Raw genomic sequence first — 22,079 nt, forward strand, 5'->3', positions numbered from 1 at the left:
GGGGGTTTGGGAAGCAGAGAGACAAATGGGGGAGAAGGGGAAGGGAAAGGGGGTTCGGGGAGCAGAGAGACAAATGGGGGAGAGGGGAAGGGAAGGGGGTTCGGGGAGCAAGAGACAAATGGGGGAGAGGGGAAGGGAAAGGGGGTTCGGGGAGCAGAGAGACAAATGGGGGGAGAGGGGAAGGGAAAGGGGGTTCGGGGAGCAGAGAGACAAATGGGGGGAGAGGGGAAGGGAAAGGGGGTTCGGGGAGCAGTGAGACAAATGGGGGGAGAGGGGAAGGGAAAGGGGGTTCGGGGAGTAGAGAGACAAATGGGGGGGAGGAGGGAAGGGAAAGGGGGTTCGGGGAGCAGAGAGACAAATGGGGGGAGAGGGGAAGGGAAAGGGGGTTCGGGGAGTAGAGAGACAAATGGGGGGAGAGGAGAGGGAGGATGGGGGGGGGTAATGAGATTCCTTCCCTGTTGCCAGTTGTGAAAAAATGAGTGAAATAAGTGAAATATAAAATCTTTATTACACAGAGAATAAGAAGCGAATGCAGTTTGTACAGATCATCGGGGCCCGGGGCCCCACTAACATTTGCCATTTGGGGGGGCAGCCTTACAGCACGCATTTTGCACCTCCTTCCAGATCTTTACTAACTCATCTGATTGGATCCCGTGGACAACCAGGGCCAGTTTGTACAGGCAGGGGTTAAACTCTCTTCTCACCACAATGAACCGGGCATCATTCCGATAGGTCAGATTGGCAGCCAATGAGAGGAAGCCGACATACACGTCGTCCAGGGGAAAAACGGGCAGTTTCTGGGACGCCTGGTAAAGGGGCAGAACCGAGGTGCCGGGGAACATAAAGCCCCCCCCAGAGAGGAAAAGGGGGAACCTGTGGAAAGGGTAGAGGGTCTCCGAGATGCGATATTTGGCTTCGCGCATTACCCTGGTATCGTACTGAATGTGTCCGTGTAGGGTCTGGGGAAATGCGTCGTGTTCCCTCGCGTACAGAACCAGCGCCTCTGGGTTTGCGTATTCATCATCATCACCTGGAAAAGAGACGGATCAGTGAGAAAATACGTGCAGGATATGTCCCCAATTATACTGGGGTATTATAGGGATAATGTACCCCCTACTGTAAATGATAAGGATATTAGCAGTCACTGAGGGGTTCTGTGCCCCCCATATAAAGGCACAAGGCTGCAGGCTGAGTTATACAGGGAACTCTGAGTATCACTCATGTATTATAAGGGATAATGTACCCCCTACTGTAAATGATAAGGATATTAGCAGGTCCACTGAGGGTTCTGTGCCCCCCATATAAAGGCACAAGGCTGCAGGCTGAGTTATACAGGGAACTCTGAGTATCACTCATGTATTATAAAGGGATAATGTACCCCCTACTGTAAATGATAAGGATATTAGCAGTCACTGAGGGGTTCTGTGCCCCCCATATAAAGGCACAAGGCTGCAGGCTGAGTTATACAGGGAACTCTGAGTATCACTCATGTATTATAAGGGATAATGTACCCCCTACTGTAAATGATAAGGATATTAGATGTGGAACACAAGTGCATGGGAGAAACACTCATCAGTATGAGCCCAAGGAACGCCCCCGACATAGTCACCAAACAGGTTGGGCTACTGACCCTTGAACACAAAGGCCACATGGGGGAGCCGGAGGTGGAGCCACTCCAGGAAGCATCGCTCCTTCAGAGACAGGTTGTGATGCCCCTCAGTGAAGTCCCATTGCAGGATGTCCCCAAACTCCTCATTCTCTGCTCTCACCATCTCCATGGCGCCTCTTTGCTCAGTTTCTGCCACCAAAAATATTGGTTTTACCCTGTAATCTTCCACCTCCCACCTACGGGCCCAAGTGCTCCTTAGCGCCGCCCTCCTGGCCCCCGAGCTTGGGTGGGACTTAATAGCCATGAGAAGGAGCTTTGTAGCCATCTCTTCCTCCGGCTGTAGATGTGGGGTAAGTGTGAGGGAGCAGCGGTAGGTCTGTAGGTACGGAAACTCCAGCTGGAACTGGGAGAAGTTCAAGTGGTAGGTATAGCTGCCATCAGAGAGGGTCACTGACCCCCTAGCAACCGGCAGGCTGTGTGGGGGGAGTCTGTCCTGATTGTACTGGGCACGTCTAGAGAGCTTTCCTGAAGGGGATTCCCAGAATAATATCATGAGGAAATAGACCAACACAATGGAGATGGTGGAGATGATCAGATGGAGGAGGTTCCGCCTCATGGTCACCTACGGGATAAGGAAAAACGGTATTGGGAAATGTATTTATCCAAAATTGCCTACTATCCCCCCACTGCTACTATAGGCACCATCTCTCCCTACTATACCTGCTATCCCACAGCCCCAGTCCCTTCCCAGAGGCTATTATCCCCCCACTGCTACTATAGGCACCATCTCTCCCTACTATACCTGCTATCCCACAGCCCCAGTCCCTTCCCAGAGGCTATTATCCCCCCCCACTGCTACTATAGGCACCATCTCTCCCTACTATACCTGCTATCCCACAGCCCCAGTCCCTTCCCAGAGGCTATTATCCCCCCACTGTTACTATAGCACCATCTCTCCCTACTATACCTGCTATCCCCACAGTCCCAGTCCCTCCAGAGGCTATTATCCCCCACTGCTACTATAGGCACCATCTCTCCTACATACCTGCTATCCCACAGCCCCAGTCCCTTCCCAGAGGCTATTATCCCCCCACTGCTACTATAGGCACCATCTCTCCCTACTATACCTGCTATCCCACAGCCCCAGTCCCTTCCCAGAGGCTATTATCCCCCCACTGCTACTATAGGCACCATCTCTCCCTACTATACCTGCTATCCCACAGCCCCAGTCCCTTCCAGAGGCTATTATCCCCCCACTGCTACTATAGGCACCATCTCTCCCTACTATACCTGCTATCCCAAAGCCCCAGTCCCTTCCCAGAGGCTATTATCCCCCCACTGCTACTATAGGCACATCTCTCCCTACTATACCTGCTATCCCACAGCCCCAGTCCCTTCCCAGAGGCTATTATCCCCCACTGCTACTATAGGCACCATCTCTCCCTACTATACCTGCTATCCCACAGCCCCAGTCCCTCCAGAGGCTATTTCACCCCACTGCTACTATAGCACCATCTCTCCCTACTATACCTGCTATCCCACAGCCCCAGTCCCTTCCCAGAGGCTATTATCCCCCCGCTACTATAGGCACCATCTCTCCCTACTATACCTGCTATCCCACAGCCCCAGTCCCTTCCCAGAGGCTATTATCCCCCCACTGCTACTATAGGCACCATCTCTCCCTACTATACCTGCTATCCCACAGCCCCAGTCACAGAGGCTATTATATAACAGAATAATAGACAATAAAAGTGCATTGGTTGAATAGAAAACAATGACAAAGAGACACAATAAAAGGCAAAGAGACTGCCAATGAAGGTCTCGTGTGACTTACGGCTGCCTTGGGAGAGTCTCTCGCTGGAATGAGAACATCTCATATGTGGATATTTCTCTACCAGACTAGATGACCAGGAAGTTTCCCTGAAAGGCTGTTTATAGAGGCTGCTGGGAGCGGCGATGGGGCTCATTGACACAGGAACAGAATTTGGTCGCATTTATTGCTGATATAATTGGGCCATATTACATGGGGAGATTATTTCTAGAAATAAATACAGATATGGATCATTGTTGGAACAAAAGAAATCTCTGCAGGTGGGACCCCGGGGAGGAACATGCGAGAAATACTAATAAATAAAAAATGTTTATTTGCAGAAAACTGATGTTTTTGTCATGAAAAAGCGAAGGGAATAGCAGCGCCCCCCCCGTCACTGTGTGTCATCATTCATTTCCATCTGATTTGTATCCCTAGAGCTCCCATAATCCCCCGGCACCTCAGTTCCTGTCAGGGAATCAGACTGATGCATGCTGGGAATCCAGGGAGATACCACTTTCCATAGCAACGAAATACACAGATGTTACATGTTGTAGGATCTGCCTTACAGGAAACATTGATTGGGAAGGTCCTTGTATTTGCCCCATGTTAGATGGGGGTGTTACTGTCCAGTTATGGGGAAAGGCTGGCCCAGTTGGGATTGGTTACACTGGGGAAGGGGCAGTTAAGGGGGGGGGGTCACTATATATAAATATATAAGGGGGGGCAGTAATGAAATAGAGAAAGTACAGGGAAGAGCGACTAAGCTGATAAAGGGAATGGGCTCAGTTATGGGGAAAGGCTGGCCCAGTTGGGATTGGTTACACTGGGGAAGGGCAGTTAAGGGGGTCACTTATATAAATATATAAGGGGGGGCAGTAATGAAATAGAGAAAGTACAGGGAAGAGCGACTAAGCTGATAAAGGGAATGGGCTCAGTTATGGGGGAAAGGCTGGCCCAGTTGGGATTGGTTACACTGGGGGGGGGGCAGTTAAGGGGGGGGTCACTATATATAAATATATAAGGGGGGGCAGTAATGAAATAGAGAAAGTACAGGAAGAGCGACTAAGCTGATAAAGGAATGGGCTCAGTTATGGGAAAGGCTGGCCCAGTTGGGATTGGTTACACTGGGGAAGGGGCAGTTAAGGGGGGTCACTATATATAAATATATAAGGGGGGGGGCAGTAATGAAATAGAGAAAGTACAGGGAAGAGCGACTAAGCTGATAAAGGGAATGGGCTCAGTTATGGGGAAAGGCTGGCCCAGTTGGGATTGGTTACACTGGGGAAGGGGCAGTTAAGGGGGGGTCACTATATATAATATATAAGGGGGGCAGTAATGAAATAGAGAAAGTACAGGGAAGAGCGACTAAGCTGATAAAGGGAATGGGCCTCAGTTATGGGGAAAGGCTGGCCCCAGTTGGGATTGGTTACACTGGGGAAGGGGCAGTTAAGGGGGGGTCACTATATATAAATATATAAGGGGGGGCAGTAATGAAATAGAGAAAGTACAGGGAAGAGCGACTAAGCTGATAAAGGGAATGGGCTCAGTTATGGGGAAAGGCTGGCCCAGTTGGGATTGGTTACACTGGGGGGGGGGGCAGTTAAGGGGGGTAGGATCACTATATAAATATAAATATACCACAGGTGACTGCCTGTACTGCACGTAGTAGCCTGAAGTTAACTTGCAAGACGTATGTTTTTTCCCTCCACAATTTATAATAAAGTCGATGTGAAAGCATTTTCAGGAGATTAGTTGCTCACAGTAGAGCAGATTTACCACAGGCAACTTATCTCCTCCCCTAATTTACCAGTAAGTCCTTCCAGCAGACTTGAAGGCATCGGCTAGATCTGTTAGAAGAAAGGAGGTTGCATTTCAAGGTAAGAAAAGCAGCTGTACTGGCAGACATAATAGATAGCTTCAAGAAAGGGTAGGATGGCCTTTTATTAAGGGATGGTGGGATATAGTAGGAGCTCATTTAGAATGGTTCTACCAAAGGCCATCTCCTGGGATGCTTGGACATCCAGTCTGTAGTGCTTTGCAGATATGTGAATATTTGGCAAAAAAGTAGCTCTTTGGGACTAGAGGTAAAAAGCTAGGTAGGCAAATCTTCTGATTGATGTTCACATAAAATTATATTTTCTTACCCATTCTCCTTGTACCTGAAGAGAAACATCCTCCATGAACTTGGAAGAGAAACACCCTCCATGAACTTGGAAGAAAACATCCTCCATGAACTTGGAAGAAAACATCCTCCATGAACTTGGAAGAGAAACATCCTCCATGAACTTGGAAGAAAATATCCTCCATGAACTTGGAAGAGAAACATCCTCCATGAACTTGAAGAGAAACATCCTCCATGAACTTGGAAGTGAAACATTCTCCATGAACTTGAAGAGAAACATCCTTCATGAACATAAAGAGAAACATCCCCCATGAACTTTGAAGAGAAACATCCCCCATGAACTTTGAAGAGAAACATCCTCCATGGACTTTGAAGAGAAACATCCTCCATGAACTTGGAAGAGAAACATCCTCCATCAACATGAAGAGAAACATCCTCCATGAACTTGAAGAGAAACATCCTCCATCAACATGAAGAGAAACATCCTCCATGAACTTGAAGAGAAACGTCCTCCATGAACTTGAAGAGAAACATCCCCCATGAACTTTGAAGAGAAACATCCTCCATGAACTTGGAAGAGAAACATCCTCCATCAACATGAAGAGAAACATCCTCCATGAACTTGAAGAGAAACATCCTCCATGAACTTGAAGAGAAACATCCTCCATGAACTTGAAGAGAAACATCCTCCATGAACTTGGAAGAGAAACATCCTCCATGAACTTGGAAGAGAAACATCCCCCATGAACTTGGAAGAAAACATCTTCCATGAACTTGGAAGAGAAACATCCTCCATGAACTTGGAAGAGAAACATCCCCCATGAACTTGGAAGAGAAACATCCCCCATGAACCTGGAAGAGAAACATCCTCCATGAACTTAGAAGAGAAACATCCTCCATGAACTTAGAAGAGAAACATCCTCCATCAACATGAAGAGAAACATCCTCCATGAACTTGGAAGAGAAACATCCCCCATGAACTTGAAGAGAACATCCCCCATGAACTTTGAAGAGAAACATCCTCCATGAACTTGGAAGAGAAACATTCACCATGAACTTGGAAGTGAAACATTCTCCATGAACTTGAAGAGAAACATCCCCCATGAACATAAAGAGAAACATCCCCCATGAACTTTGAAGAGAAACATCCCCCATGAACTTTGAAGAGAAACATCCTCCATGAACTTTGAAGAGAAACATCCTCCATGAACTTGGAAGAGAAACATCCTCCATCAACATGAAGAGAAACATCCTCCATGAACTTGAAGAGAAACATCCTCCATCAACATGAAGAGAAACATCCTCCATGAACTTGAAGAGAAACATCCTCCATGAACTTGAAGAGAAACATCCCCCATGAACTTTGAAGAGAAACATCCTCCATGAACTTGGAAGAGAAACATCCTCCATCAACATGAAGAGAAACATCCTCCATGAACTTGGAAGAGAAACATCCTCCATGAACTTGGAAGAGAAACATCCCCCATGAACTTGGAAGAGAAACATCCCCCATGAACCTGGAAGAGAAACATCCTCCATGAACTTAGAAGAGAAACATCCTCCATGAACTTGGAAGAGAAACATCCCCCATGAACTTGAAGAGAACATCCCCCATGAACTTTGAAGAGAAACATCCTCCATGAACTTGGAAGAGAAACATCCCCCATGAACTTGAAGAGAACATCCCCCATGAACTTTGAAGAGAAACATCCTCCATGAACTTGGAAGAGAAACATCCTCCATGAACTTGGAAGAGAAACATCCCCTATGAACTTGAAGAGAAACATCCTCCATGAACTTGGAAGAGAAACATCCTCCATGAACTTGGAAGAGAAACATCCCCCATGAACTTGGAAGAGAAACATCCTCCATCAACATGAAGAGAAACATCCTCCATGAACTTGGAAGAGAAACATCCCCCATGAACTTGGAAGAAAACATCCTCCATGAACTTGGAAGAGAAACATCCTCCATGAACTTGGAAGAGAAACATCCTCCATGAACTTGGAAGAGAAACATCCTCCATGAACTTGAAGAGAAACATCCCCCATGAACTTGAAGAGAAACATCCCCCATGAACTTTGAAGGAAACATCCTCCATGAACTTGAAGAGAAACATCCCCCATGAACTTAAAGAGAAACATCCTCCATCAACTTGGAAGAGAAACATCCTCCATGAACTTGGAAGAGAAACATCCTCCATGAACTTGGAAGAGAATCATCCTCGATGAACATGAAGAGAAACATCCTCCATGAACTTGGAAGAGAAACATCCTCCATGAACTTGGAAGAGAATCATCCTCGATGAACATGAAGAGAAACATCCTCCATGAACTTGGAAGAGAAACATCCTCCATGAACTTGGAAGAGAAACATCCTCCATGAACTTGGAAGAGAATCATCCTCGATGAACATGAAGAGAAACATCCTCCATGAACTTGGAAGAGAAACATCCCCCATGAACTTGGAAGAGAAACATCCCACATGAACTTGGAAGAGAAACATCCCCCATGAACTTGGAAGAGAAACATCCCCCATGAACTTGAAGAGAAACATCCTCCATGAACTTGGAAGAGAAACATCCTCCATGAACTTGGAAGAGAAACATCCTCCATCAACATGAAGAGAAACATCCTCCATGAACTTGGAAGAGAAACATCCCCCATGAACTTGGAAGAAAACATCCTCCATGAACTTGGAAGAGAAACATCCCCCATGAACTTGAAGAGAAACATCCTCCATATGCATTTTGTATGCACTAAATTCCTTTTGGGGTCTCTAAATGCCAGATACATTGGTGATCCTATGCACAATGGGCATCAAACTGTTCAGTGGCCCCTTGGCTTTCATATTTAGGGTGGGTTTTCGTGGTACCTAATGTTATGTGGGAGATAAGGTGCTTGAAAGTGGAAGATTTGAGGCAATATTTTAGAATATTCATAATTTTTTATAGAAACTACAAAATTCAGGAAAGCATTGCTGTTTGGTACTTAGGGGTTGGAAAACATGGTTACCTATTTTGGATTCGGCAGAATGTGTACTTTTCAAAAATATACAGTTTCCTGTGGTAAACCTAATAAATATACAGACCCACACTGACCTATCTATCCACTCACATACAGACCCACACTGACCTATCTATCCACTCACATACAGACCCACACTGACCTATCTATCCACTCACATACAGACCCATACTGACCTATCCACTCACATACAGACCCACACTGACCTATCTATCCACTCACATACAGACCCACACTGACCTATCTATCCACTCACATACAGACCCACACTGACCTATCTATCCACTCACATACAGACCCACACTGACCTATCTATCCACTCACATACAGACCCATACTGACCTATCCACTCACATACAGACCCACACTGACCTATCCACTCACATACAGACCCACACTGACCTATCCACTCACATACAGACCCACACTGACCTATCCACTCACATACAGACCCACACTGACCTATCCACTCACATACAGACCCACACTGACCTATCCACTCACATACAGACCCACACTGACCTATCTATCCACTCACATACAGACCCACACTGACCTATCTATCCACTCACATACAGACCCACACTGACCTATCTATCCACTCACATACAGACCCACACTCACCTATCTATCCACTCACATACAGACCCACACTCACCTATCTATCCACTCACATACAGACCCACACTGACCTATCTATCCACTCACATACAGACCCACACTGACCTATCCACTCACATACAGACCCACACTGACCTATCCACTCACATACAGACCCACACTGACCTATCTATCCACTCTGTGTCTCTGGGATACATTGCCCCGCCCCCTTCACCCCTCCCAACTTGAGATCTATTATAAGACTTACATGTATCACCCTGCAGTCATGATTAGAAAGAAGAAAGGTGAATAAATACAAACTATTAGGAACTGACCCCAGAGGCAGCCGGGCCAACGCCGTGACCAACATGGCTACTAACTAGTGACGGGAGACAGGGAACAGAAATGTCAGGGTTTTTTTTTTTCTCACCCCAAATGCATTCACGTCAATGGGTGTTTTTTTCTCACCCCAAATGCATTAACGTCAATGGGTTTTTTGTTCCCACCCCAAATGCATTAAAGTCAATGGGTTGTTTTTTTCCCACCCCAAATGCATTAAAGTCAATGGGTGTTTTTTTCTCACCCCAAATGCATTAACGTCAATGGGCGTTTTTTTCCCACCCCAAATGCATTAAAGTCAATGGGCGTTTTTTTCTCACCCCAAATGCATTAAAGTCAATGGGCATTTTTTTTCTCACCCGAAATGCATTAAAGTCAATGGGCGTTTTTTTCTCACCCCAAATGCATTAAAGTCAATGGGTGTTTTTTTCTTACCCCAAATGCATTAATGTCAATGAGCGTTTTTTTCCTCACCCCAAATGCATTAAAGTCAATGGGCGTTTTTTTTCTCACCCCAAATGCATTAAAGTCAATGGGCGTTTTTTCCTCACCCCAAATGCATTAAAGTCAATGGGCATTTTTTTTCTCACCCCAAATGCATTAAAGTCATTGGGTGTTTTTTTCTCACCCCAAATGCATTAAAGTCATTGGGTGTTTTTTTCTCACCCCAAATGCATTAAAGTTAATGGTTTTTTTTTCTCACCCCAAATGCAGTAAAGTCAATGGGTTTTTTTTCGCACCCCAAATGCATTAAAGTCAATGGTTTTTTTATCTCACCCCAAATGCATTAAAGTCAATGGGCGTTTTTTTTCGCACCCCAAATGCATTAAAGTCAATGGTTTTTTTTTTTCACCCCAAATGCATTAAAGTCAATGGGCGTTTTTTTCTCACCCCAAATGCATTAAAGTCAATGGGTTCTTTTTTCTCACCCCAAATGCAGTAAAGTCAATGGGGGTTTTTTTCTCACACCAAATGCATTAAAGTCAATGGGTGTTTTTTCCTCACCCCAAATGCATTAAAGTCAATGGGCATTTTTTTTCTCACCCCAAATGCATTAAAGTCATTGGGTGTTTTTTTCTCACCCCAAATGCATTAAAGTCATTGGGTATTTTTTTCTCACCCCAAATGCATTAAAGTCAATGGTTTTTTTTTCTCACCCCAAATGCAGTAAAGTCAATGGGTTTTTTTTCGCACCCCAAATGCATTAAAGTCAATGGTTTTTTTTTCTCACCCCAAATGCATTAAAGTCAATGGGCGTTTTTTTCTCACCCCAAATGCATTAAAGTCAATGGGTTCTTTTTCCTCACCCCAAATGCAGTAAAGTCAATGGGGGTTTTTTTCTCACACCAAATGCATTAAAGTCAATGGGTGTTTTTTTCTCACCCCAAATGCATTAAAGTCAATGGGTGTTTTTTTCTCACCCCAAATGCAGTAAAGTCAATGGTTTTTTTGTCACCCAAAATGCATTAAAGTGAATGGGTTTTTTTCTCTCACCCCAAATGCATTAAAGTCAATGGGCGTTTTTTTCTCACCCCAAATGCATTAAAGTTAATGGGGGTTTTTTTCTCACCCTAAATGCAGTAAAGTCAATGGGTTTTTTTTCTCACCCTAAATGCATTAAAGTCAATGGGCGTTTTTTTCTCACCCCAAATGCATTAAAGTCAATGGGCGTTTATTTCTCACCCCAAATGCATTAAAGTCAATGGGCATTTTTTTTCTCACCCGAAATGCATTAAAGTCAATGGGCGTTTTTTTCTCACCCCAAATGCATTAAAGTCAATGGGCGTTTTTTCCTCACTCCAAATGCATTAAAGTCAATGGGCATTTTTTTTTCTCACCCCAAATGCATTAAAGTCATTGGGTGTTTTTTTCTCACCCCAAATGCATTAAAGTCATTGGGTGTTTTTTTCTCACCCCAAATGCATTAAAGTCAATGGTTTTTTTTTCTCACCCCAAATGCAGTAAAGTCAATGGGTTTTTTTTCGCACCCCAAATGCATTAAAGTCAATGGGTGTTTTTTTCTCACCCCAAATGCATTAAAGTCAATGGGCGTTTTTTTCTCACCCCAAATGCATTAAAGTCAATGGGTTCTTTTTTCTCACCCCAAATGCAGTAAAGTCAATGGGGGTTTTTTTCTCACACCAAATGCATTAAAGTCAATGGGTGTTTTTTTCTCACCCCAAATGCATTAAAGTCAATGGGTGTTTTTTTCTCACCCCAAATGCATTAAAGTCAATGGGTGTTTTTTTCTCACCCCAAATGCATTAAAGTCAATGGGTGTTTTTTTCTCACCCCAAATGCATTAAAGTCAATGGGTGTTTTTTTCTCACCCCAAATGCATTAAAGTCAATGGGCGTTTTTTTCTCACCCCAAATGCATTAAAGTTAATGGGGGGTTTTTTCTCACCCTAAATGCAGTAAAGTCAATGGGTTTTTTTTCTCACCCTAAATGCATTAAAGTCAATGGGCGTTTTTTTCTCACCCCAAATGCATTAAAGTCAATGGGTGTTTTTTTCTCACCCCAAATGCATTAAAGTCAATGGGCGTTTTTTTTTCTCACCCCAAATGCATTAAAGTCAATGGGTGTTTTTTTCTCGCCCCAAATGCATTAAAGTCAATGGGTGTTTTTTTCTTACCCCAAATGCATTAAAGTCAATGGGTTTTTTTTTCTCACCCCAAATGCATTAAAGTCAATGGAGTTTATTTTCTCACCCCAAATGCATTAAAGTCAATGGGTGTTTTTTTTCTCACCCCAAATGCATTAAAGTAAATGGAGTTTTTTTTCTCACACCAAATGCATTAAAGTCAATGGGTGTTTTTTTTCTCACCCCAAATGCATTAACGTCAATGGAGTTTATTTTCTCACCCCAAATGCATTAAAGTAAATGGAGTTTTTTTTCTCACACCAAATGCATTAAAGTCAATGGGTGTTTTTTTTCTCACCCCAAATGCATTAACGTCAATGGAGTTTATTTTCTCACCCCAAATGCATTAAAGTCAATGTTTTTTTTCCCGGCAACTTCTTTTGTCTCGGTGATATTTTTCTTGGCGACTTTTCTTTACCTGCTTTGCTCGGAAATCCATTTTGGGACATTTAGAAATTCTATAAAAGCTCCGCGGTGAGATTGTTGGGGCTTTGTTCTTATTGAAGATGTGGAATTTCCAACCCCCAAACATATTGTTTCCTGCAGTTGTTTTTAGCGCTTGAAATGAGACATAAAATGCAGACAATGTGCACAATGTAAACTCTGTCATTGATTCCCATTGCAGGTTTTATTGGTGACATTTTTGGCTGAATGCGCCGCGTGTGAATCCATTCCGGGTGAAATCATTTGCTGAAGGAAGTTCACACAAGTGTAGCAGCATCTGTGCAACTGTGTTGTAAGTGGGGGGCATATTATAGTGTGTAGGACAACTTCCCCAGCGATTTGCCCATAGCAACCAGTCAGATCTTTGCCTTTGTTTTCTAACTTATTGGTGACCTTTCAAACCTAATTGCTGACTGGTTGCTATGGGCAACATCACCGGTGATGATGACTTACACAATATCGTAAATATACTCTTTGTTTAATCACTGACCGGCCTACATTAAATGGCACAGTTACGCCCAGCATCTTATTGCACTGACCCCCCAACATTAAATGGCACAGTTACACCCAGCATCTTATTGCACTGACCCCCCAACATTAAATGGTACAGTTACGCCCAGCATCTTATTGCACTGACCCCCCAACATTAAATGGTACAGTTACACCCAGCATCTTATTGCACTGACCCCCCAACATTAAATGGTACAGTTACACCCAGCATCTTATTGCACTGACCCCCCAACATTAAATGGCACAGTTAAACCCAGCACCTTATTGCACTGACCCCCCAACATTAAATGGCACAGTTACACCCAGCATCTTATTGCACTGACCCCCCAACATTAAATGCACAGTTACACCCAGCATCTTATTGCACTGACCCCCCAACATTAAATGGCACAGTTACGCCCAGCATCTTAATGCACTGACCCCCAACATTAAATGGCACAGTTACACCCAGCATCTTATTGCACTGACCCCCCAACATTAAATGGTACAGTTACACCCAGCATCTTATTGCACTGACCCCCCAACATTAAATGGCACAGTTACACCCAGCATCTTATTGCACTGACCCCCCAACATTAAATGGCACAGTTACACCCAGCATCTTATTGCACTGACCCCCCAACATTAAATGGCACAGTTACACCCAGCATCTTATTGCACTGAACCCCCCAACATTAAATGGCACAGTTACACCAAGCATCTTATTGCACTGACCCCCCAACATTAAATGGCACAGTTACGCCCAGCATCTTATTGTACTGACCCCCCCAACATTAAATGGCACAGTTACACCCAGCATCTTATTGCACTGACCCCCCAACATTAAATGGCACAGTTACGCCCAGCATCTTATTGCACTGACCCCCCAACATTAAATGGCACAGTTACAACCCAGCATCTTATTGCACTGACCCCCCAACATTAAATGGCACAGTTACACCCAGCATCTTATTGCACTGACCCCCCAACATTAAATGGCACAAGTTACGCCCAGCATCTTATTGCACTGACCCCCAACATAAATGGCACAGTACACCCAGCATCTTATTGCACTGACCCCCCAACATTAAATGGCACAGTTAAACCCAGCATCTTATTGCACTGACCCCCCAACATTAAATGGCACAGATAAACCCAGCATCTTATTGCACTGACCCCCCAACATTAAATGGCACAGTTACACCCAGCATCTTATTGCACTGACCCCCCAACATTAAATGGCACAGTTACGCCCAGCATCTTATTGCACTGACCCCCCAACATTAAATGGCACAGTTACGCCCAGCATCTTATTGCAACTGACCCCCCCAACATTAAATGGCACAGTTACACCCAGCATCTCATTGCACTGATCCCCCCAACATTAAATGGCCAGTTCCCCAGCCTTTGGCACTGACCCCCATTATGGCAGTTACCCAGCATCTTATTGCACTGACCCCCCCAACATTAAATGGCACAGTTACGCCCAGCATCTTATTGCACTGACCCCCCCAACATTAAATGGGCACAGTTACGCCCAGCATCTTATTGCACTGACCCCCCCAACATTAAAATGGCACAGTTACGCCCAGCATCTTATTGCACTGACCCCCCAACATTAAATGGCACAGTTACACCCAGCATCTTATTGCACTGACCCCCCAACATTAAATGGCACAGTTACACCCAGCATCTTATTGCACTGACCCCCCAACATTAAATGGCACAGTTAAACCCAGCATCTTATTGTACTGACCCCCCCAACATTAAATGGCACAGTTACACCCAGCATCTTATTGCACTGACCCCCCCCAACTTTAAATGGCACAGTTACACCCAGCATCTTATTGTACTGACCCCCCACATTAAATGGCCAGTTAAACCCAGCATCTTATTGTACTGACCCCCCAACATTAAATGGCACAGTTACACCCAGCATCTTATTGCACTGACCCCCCAACATTAAATGGCACAGTTACGCCCAGCATCTTATTGCACTGACCCCCCAACATTAAATGGCACAGTTACGCCCAGCATCTTATTGCACTGACCCCCCAACATTAAATGGTACAGTTACGCCCAGCATCTTATTGCACTGACCGGCCAACATTAAATGGCACAGTTACACCCAGCATCTTATTGCACTGACCCCCCAACATTAAATGGTACAGTTACACCCAGCATCTTATTGCACTGACCGGCCAACATTAAATGGCACAGTTACACCCAGCATCTTATTGCACTGACCCCCCAACATTAAATGGTACAGTTACGCCCAGCATCTTATTTGCACTGACCCCCCAACATTAAATGGCACAGTTACACCCAGCATCTTATTGCACTGACCCCCCCAACATTAAATGGCACAGTTACACCCAGCATCTTATTGCACTGACCCCCCACATTAAATGGCACAGTTTACACCCAGCATCTTATTGCACTGACCCCCCAACATTTAAATGGTACAGTTACGCCCAGCATCTTATTGCACTGACCCCCCAACATTAAATGGCACAGTTACACCCAGCATCTTATTGCACTGACCCCCCCAACATTAAATGGTACAGTTACGCCCAGCATCTTATTGCACTGACCCCCAACATAATGCACAGTTACACCCAATTTGCTGCCCCAACAGTTAATGGCACAGTTACACCCAGCATCTTATTGCACTGACCCCCAACATTAAATGGCCACAGTTACACCCAGCATCTTATTGCACTGACCGGCCAACATTAATGGCACAGTTACACCCAGCATCTTATTGCACTGACCGGCCAACATTAAATGGCCACAGTTACACCCAAGCATCTTATTGCACTGACCCCCAACATTAATGGCACAGTTACACCCAGCATCTTTTGCACTGACCCCCCAACATTAAATGGCACAGTTACACCAGCATCTTATTGTACTGACCCCCAACATTAAATGGCACAGTTACGCCCAGCATCTTATTGCACTGACCCCCAACATTAATGGCACAGTTACACCCAGCATCTTATTGCACTGACCGGCCAACATTAAATGGTACAGTTACACCCAGCATCTTATTGCCACTGACCCCCAACATTAAATGGTACAGTTACGCCCAGCATCTTATTGCACTGACCCCCCAACATTAAATGGCCACAGTTAAACCCAGCACCTTATTGCACTGACCCCCCAACATTAAATGGCACAGTTACACCCAGCATCTTATTGCACTGACCCCCCAACATTAAATGGCACAGTTACACCCAGCATCTTATTGCACTGACCCCCCAACATTAATGGTACGTTACGACCAGCATCTTATTGCCACTGACCCCCCAACATTAAATGGTACAGTTACACCCAGCATCTTATTGCACTGACCCCCCAACATTAAATGGTACAGTTACACCAGCATCTATTGCACTGACCCCCCAACATTAAATGGCACAGTTACACCCAGCATCTTATTGCAGCTGACCCCCCCAACATTAAATGGCACAGTTAACCCAGCACCTATTGCACTGACCCCCCAACATTAAATGGCACAGTTACACCCAGCATCTTATTGCACTGACCCCCCAACATTAAATGGCACAGTTACACCCAGCATCTTATTGCACTGACCCCCCAACCATTAAATGGTACAGTTTACACCCAGCATCTTATTGCACTGACCCCCCAACATTAAATGGCACAGTTACACCCAGAATCTTATTGCACTGACCCCCCAACATTAAATGGCCACAGTTACACCCAGCATCTTATTGCACTGACCCCCCCAACATTAAATGGCACAGTTTACACCCAGCATCTTATTGCACTGACCCCCCAACATTAAATGGCACAGTTACACCAGCATCTTATTGCACTGGACCCCCCAACATTAAATGGCACAGTTACACCCAGCATCTTATTGCACTGACCCCCCAACATTAAATGGCACAGTTACACCCAGCATCTTATTGTACTGACCCCCCAACATTAAATGGCACAGTTACACCAGCATCTTATTGCACTGACCCCCCAACATTAAATGGCACAGTACACCCAGCATCTTATTGCACTGACCCCCCAACATTAAATGGCACAGTTACACCCAGCATCTTATTGCACTGACCCCCCAACATTAAATGGCACAGTTAAACCCAGCATCTTATTGCACTGACCCCCCCAACATTAAATGGCACAGATACACCCAGCATCTTATTGCACTGACCCCCCAACATTAAATGGCACAGTTACACCCAGCATCTTATTGCACTGACCCCCCAACATTAAATGGCACAGTTACACCCAGCATCTTATTGCACTGACCCCCCAACATTAAATGGCACAGTTACGCCCAGCATCTTATTGCACTGACCCCCCCAACATTAAATGGCACAGTTACGCCCAGCATCTTATTGCACTGACCCCCAACATTAAATGGCACAGTTACACCCAGCATCTTATTGCACTGACCCCCCCAACATTAAATGGCACAGTTACACCCAGCATCTTATTGCACTGACCCCCCCAACATTAAATGGCACAGTTACACCCAGCATCTTATTGCACTGACCCCCCCAACATTAAATGGCACAGTTACGCCCAGCATCTTATTGCACTGACCCCCCCCAACATTAAATGGCACAGTTACGCCCAGCATCTTATTGCACTGATCCCCCCAACATTAAATGACACAGTTAAACCCAGCATCTTATTGCACTGACCCCCCCAACATTAAATGGCACAGTTACGCCCAGCATCTTATTGCACTGACCCCCCCAACATTAAATGGCACAGTTACGCCCAGCATCTTATTGCACTGACCCCCCCAACATTAAATGGCACAGTTACACCCAGCATCTTATTGCACTGACCCCCCAACATTAAATGGCACAGTTACACCCAGCATCTTATTGCACTGACCCCCCAACATTAAATGGCACAGTTACACCCAGCATCTTATTGTACTGACCCCCCAACATTAAATGGCACAGTTACACCCAGCATCTTATTGTACTGACCCCCCAACATTAAATGGCACAGTTACACCCAGCATCTTATAGTACTGACCCCCCAACATTAAATGGTACAGTTACACCCAGCATCTTATTGCACTGACCCCCCCAACTTTAAATGGCACAGTTACACCAGCATCTTATTGTACTGACCCCCCAACATTAAATGGCACAGTTAAACCCAGCATCTTATTGTACTGACCCCCCAACATTAAATGGCACAGTTTACACCCAGCATCTTATTGCACTGACCCCCCAACATTAAATGGCACAGTTACGCCCAGCATCTTATTGCACTGACCCCCCAACATTAAATGGCACAGTTACGCCCAGCATCTTATTGCACTGACCCCCAACATTAAATGGCACAGTTACGCCCAGCATCTTATTGCACTGACCCCCCAACATTAAATCGCACAGTTACGCCCAGCATCTTATTGCACTGACCCCCCAACATTAAATGGCACAGTTACACCCAGCATCTTATTGTACTGACCCCCCAATTAAATGGCACAGTTACACCCAGCATCTTATTGTACTGACCCCCCAACATTAAATGGCACAGTTACACCCAGCATCTTATTGTACTGACCCCCAACATTAAATGGCACAGTTACACCCAGCATCTTATGTACTGACCCCCCAACATTAAATGGCACAGTTACACCCAGCATCTTATTGTACTGACCCCCCAACATTAAATGGCACAGTTACACCCAGCATCTTATTGCACTGACCCCCCAACATTAAATGGCACAGTTACACCAGCATCTTTATTGCACTGAACCCCCCAACATTAAATGGCACAGTTACACCCAGCATCTTATTGTACTGACCGGCCAACATTAAATGGCACAGTTACACCCAGCATCTTATTGCACTGACCCCCAAATTAAAATCGCACAGTTACGCCCAGCATCTTATTGCACTGACCCCCCAACATTAAATGGCACAGTTACAACCAGAATCTTATTGCACTGACCCCCAACATTAAATGGCACAGTTACACCCAGCATCTTATTGCACTGACCGGCCAACATTAAATGGTACAGTTACACCCAGCATTCTTATTGCACTGACCCCCCAAAATTAATCGCACAGGTTACGCCCAGCATCTTATTGCACTGACCCCCCCAACATTAAATGGCACAGTTACACCCAGAATCTTATTGCACTGACCCCCCAACATTAAATGGCACAGTTACACCCAGCATCTTATTGCACTGACCGGCCAACATTAAATGGCACAGTTACACCCAGCATCTTATTGTACTGACCCCCCAACATTAAATGGCACAGTTACGCCCAGCATCTTATTGCACTGACCCCCCCAACATTAAATCGCACAGTTACGCCCAGCATCTTATTGTACTGACCCCCCAACATTAAATGGCACAGTTACACCCAGCATCTTATTGCACTGACCCCCCAAAATTAAATCGCAAAGTTACGCCCAGCATCTTATTGCACTGACCCCCCAACATTAAAATGGCACAGTGACACCCAGCATCTTATTGTACTGACCCCCCAACATTAAATGGCACAGTTACGCCCAGCATCTTATTGCACTGACCCCCAACATTAAATGGCACAGTTACGCCCAGCATCTTATTGCACTGACCCCCCAACATTAAATGGCACAGTTACACCCAGCATCTATTGTACTGACCCCCCAACATTAAATGGCATAGTTACACCCAGCATCTTATTGTACTGACCCCCCAACATTAAATGGCACAGTTACGCCCAGCATCTTATTGCACTGACCCCCCAACATTAAATGGTACAGTTACACCCAGCATCTTATTGCACTGACCCCCCAACATTAAATGGTACAGTTACGCCCAGCATCTGATTGCACTGACCCCCCAACATTAAATGGCACAGTTACACCCAGCATCTTATTGCACTGACCCCCCAACATTAAATGGTACAGTTACGCCCTGCATCTTATTTGCACTGACCCCCCAACATTAAATGGCACAGTTACACCAGCATCTTATTGCACTGACCCCCCAACATTAAATGGCACAGTTTACACCCAGCATCTTATTGTACTGACCCCCCCAACATTAAATGGCACAGTTACACCCAGCATCTTATTGCACTGACCCCCCAACATTAAATGGTACAGTTACGCCCAGCATCTTATTGCACTGGACCCCCAACATTAAATGGCACAGTTACACCCAGCATCTTATTGCACTGACCCCCCAACATTAAATGGTACAGTTACGCCCAGCATCTTATTGCACTGACCGGCCAACATTAAATGGCACAGTTACACCCAGCATCTTATTGCACTGACCCCCCAACATTAAATGGTACAGTTACACCCAGCATCTTATTGCACTGACCGGCCAACATTAAATGGCACAGTTACACCCAGCATCTTATTGCACTGACCCCCCAACATTAAATGGCACAGTTACACCCAGCATCTTATTGTACTGACCCCCCAACATTAAATGGCACAGTTACGCCCAGCATCTTATTGCACTGACCGGCCAACATTAAATGGGCACAGTTACACCCAGCATCTTATTGCACTGACCCCCCAACATTAAATGGCACAGTTACACCCAGCATCTTATTGCACTGACCCCCCAACATTAAATGGTACAGTTACGCCCAGCATCTTATTGCACTGACCCCCCAACATTAAATGGTACAGTTACGCCCAGCATCTTATTGCACTGACCGGCCAACATAAATGGCAAGTTACACCCAGCATTTATTGCACTGACCCCCACATTAAATGGCACAGTTACACCCAGCATCTTATTGCACTGACGCCCCAACATTAAATGGTACAGTTACGCCCAGCATCTTATTGCACTGACGGCCAACATTAATGGCACAGTTACACCCAGCATCTTATTGCACTGACCCCCCCAAAACATTAAATGGTACAGTTACACCCAGCATCTTATTGCACTGACCGGGCCAACATTAAATGGCACAGTTACACCCAGCATCTTATTGCACTGACCCACCAACATTAAATGGTACAGTTACGCCCAGCATCTTATTGCACTGACCCCCCAACATTAAATGGCACAGTTACACCCAGCATCTTATTGCACTGACCCCCCAACATTAAATGGCACAGTTACACCCAGCATCTTATTGCACTGACCCCCCAACATTAAATGGCACAGTTACACCCAGCATCTTATTGCACTGACCCCCCAACATTAAATGGTACAGTTACGCCCAGCATCTTATTGCACTGACCCCCCAACATTAAATGGCACAGTTACACCCAGCATCTTATTGCACTGACCCCCCAACATTAAATGGTACAGTTACGCCCAGCATCTTATTGCACTGACCCCCCAACATTAAATGGCACAGTTAACCCAGCATCTTATTGCACTGACCCCCCAACATTAAATGGCACAGTTACGCCCAGCATCTTATTGCACTGACCCCCCAACATTAAATGGCACAGTTACACCCAGCATCTTATTGCACTGACCCCCAACATTAAATGGCACTAGTTACGCCCAGCATCTTATTGCACTGACCGGCCAACATTAAATGGCACAGTTACACCCAGCAATCTTATTGTACTGACCGGCCAAACATTAAATGGCCACAGTTACACCCAGCATCTTATTGCACTGACCCCCCAAAATTAAATCGCACAGTTACGCCCAGCATCTTATTGCACTGACCCCCCAACATTAAATGGCACAGTTACAACCAGAATCTTATTGCACTGACCCCCCAACATTAAATGGCACAGTTACACCCAGCATCTTATTGCACTGACCGGCCAACATTAAATGGTACAGTTACACCCAGCATCTTATTGCACTGACCCCCCAAAATTAAATCGCACAGTTACGCCCAGCATCTTATTGCACTGACCCCCAACATTAAATGGCACAGTTACACCCAGAATCTTATTGCACTGACCCCCCAACATTAAATGGCACAGTTACACCCAGCATCTTATTGCACTGACCGGCCAACATTAAATGGCACAGTTACACCCAGCATCTTATT

General features: G+C 45.3%; 1 protein-coding gene across 2 annotated transcripts in view; it reads right to left on the bottom strand.

The window, feature by feature from the left end:
- Positions 1-485: 485 nt before the first annotated feature.
- LOC116409851 (N-acetyllactosaminide beta-1,3-N-acetylglucosaminyltransferase 3-like) overlaps positions 486-22,079 on the bottom strand; it is a 44,173-nt gene continuing 22,579 nt past the window's right edge. Inside the window, exons 1-3 of one of the 2 annotated variants that reach the window (XM_031899608.1) lie at positions 3,444-3,806; positions 1,631-2,231; positions 486-1,030 (exon numbers count right to left, since the gene is read on the bottom strand). In XM_031899608.1, coding sequence (XP_031755468.1) covers positions 567-1,030; positions 1,631-2,225 — 1,059 coding nt within the window. In that variant the 5' untranslated portion in view covers positions 2,226-2,231; positions 3,444-3,806 and the 3' untranslated portion in view covers positions 486-566. Of the gene's footprint in view, positions 1,031-1,630; positions 2,232-3,443; positions 3,807-22,079 lie in introns of those variants that run through there. The other variant, XM_031899609.1, reaches the window with a different exon arrangement.

The sequence above is a fragment of the Xenopus tropicalis genome, chromosome 3, assembly GCF_000004195.4.
Source record: "Xenopus tropicalis strain Nigerian chromosome 3, UCB_Xtro_10.0, whole genome shotgun sequence".
Taxonomy (NCBI): Eukaryota; Metazoa; Chordata; class Amphibia; order Anura; family Pipidae; genus Xenopus; species Xenopus tropicalis.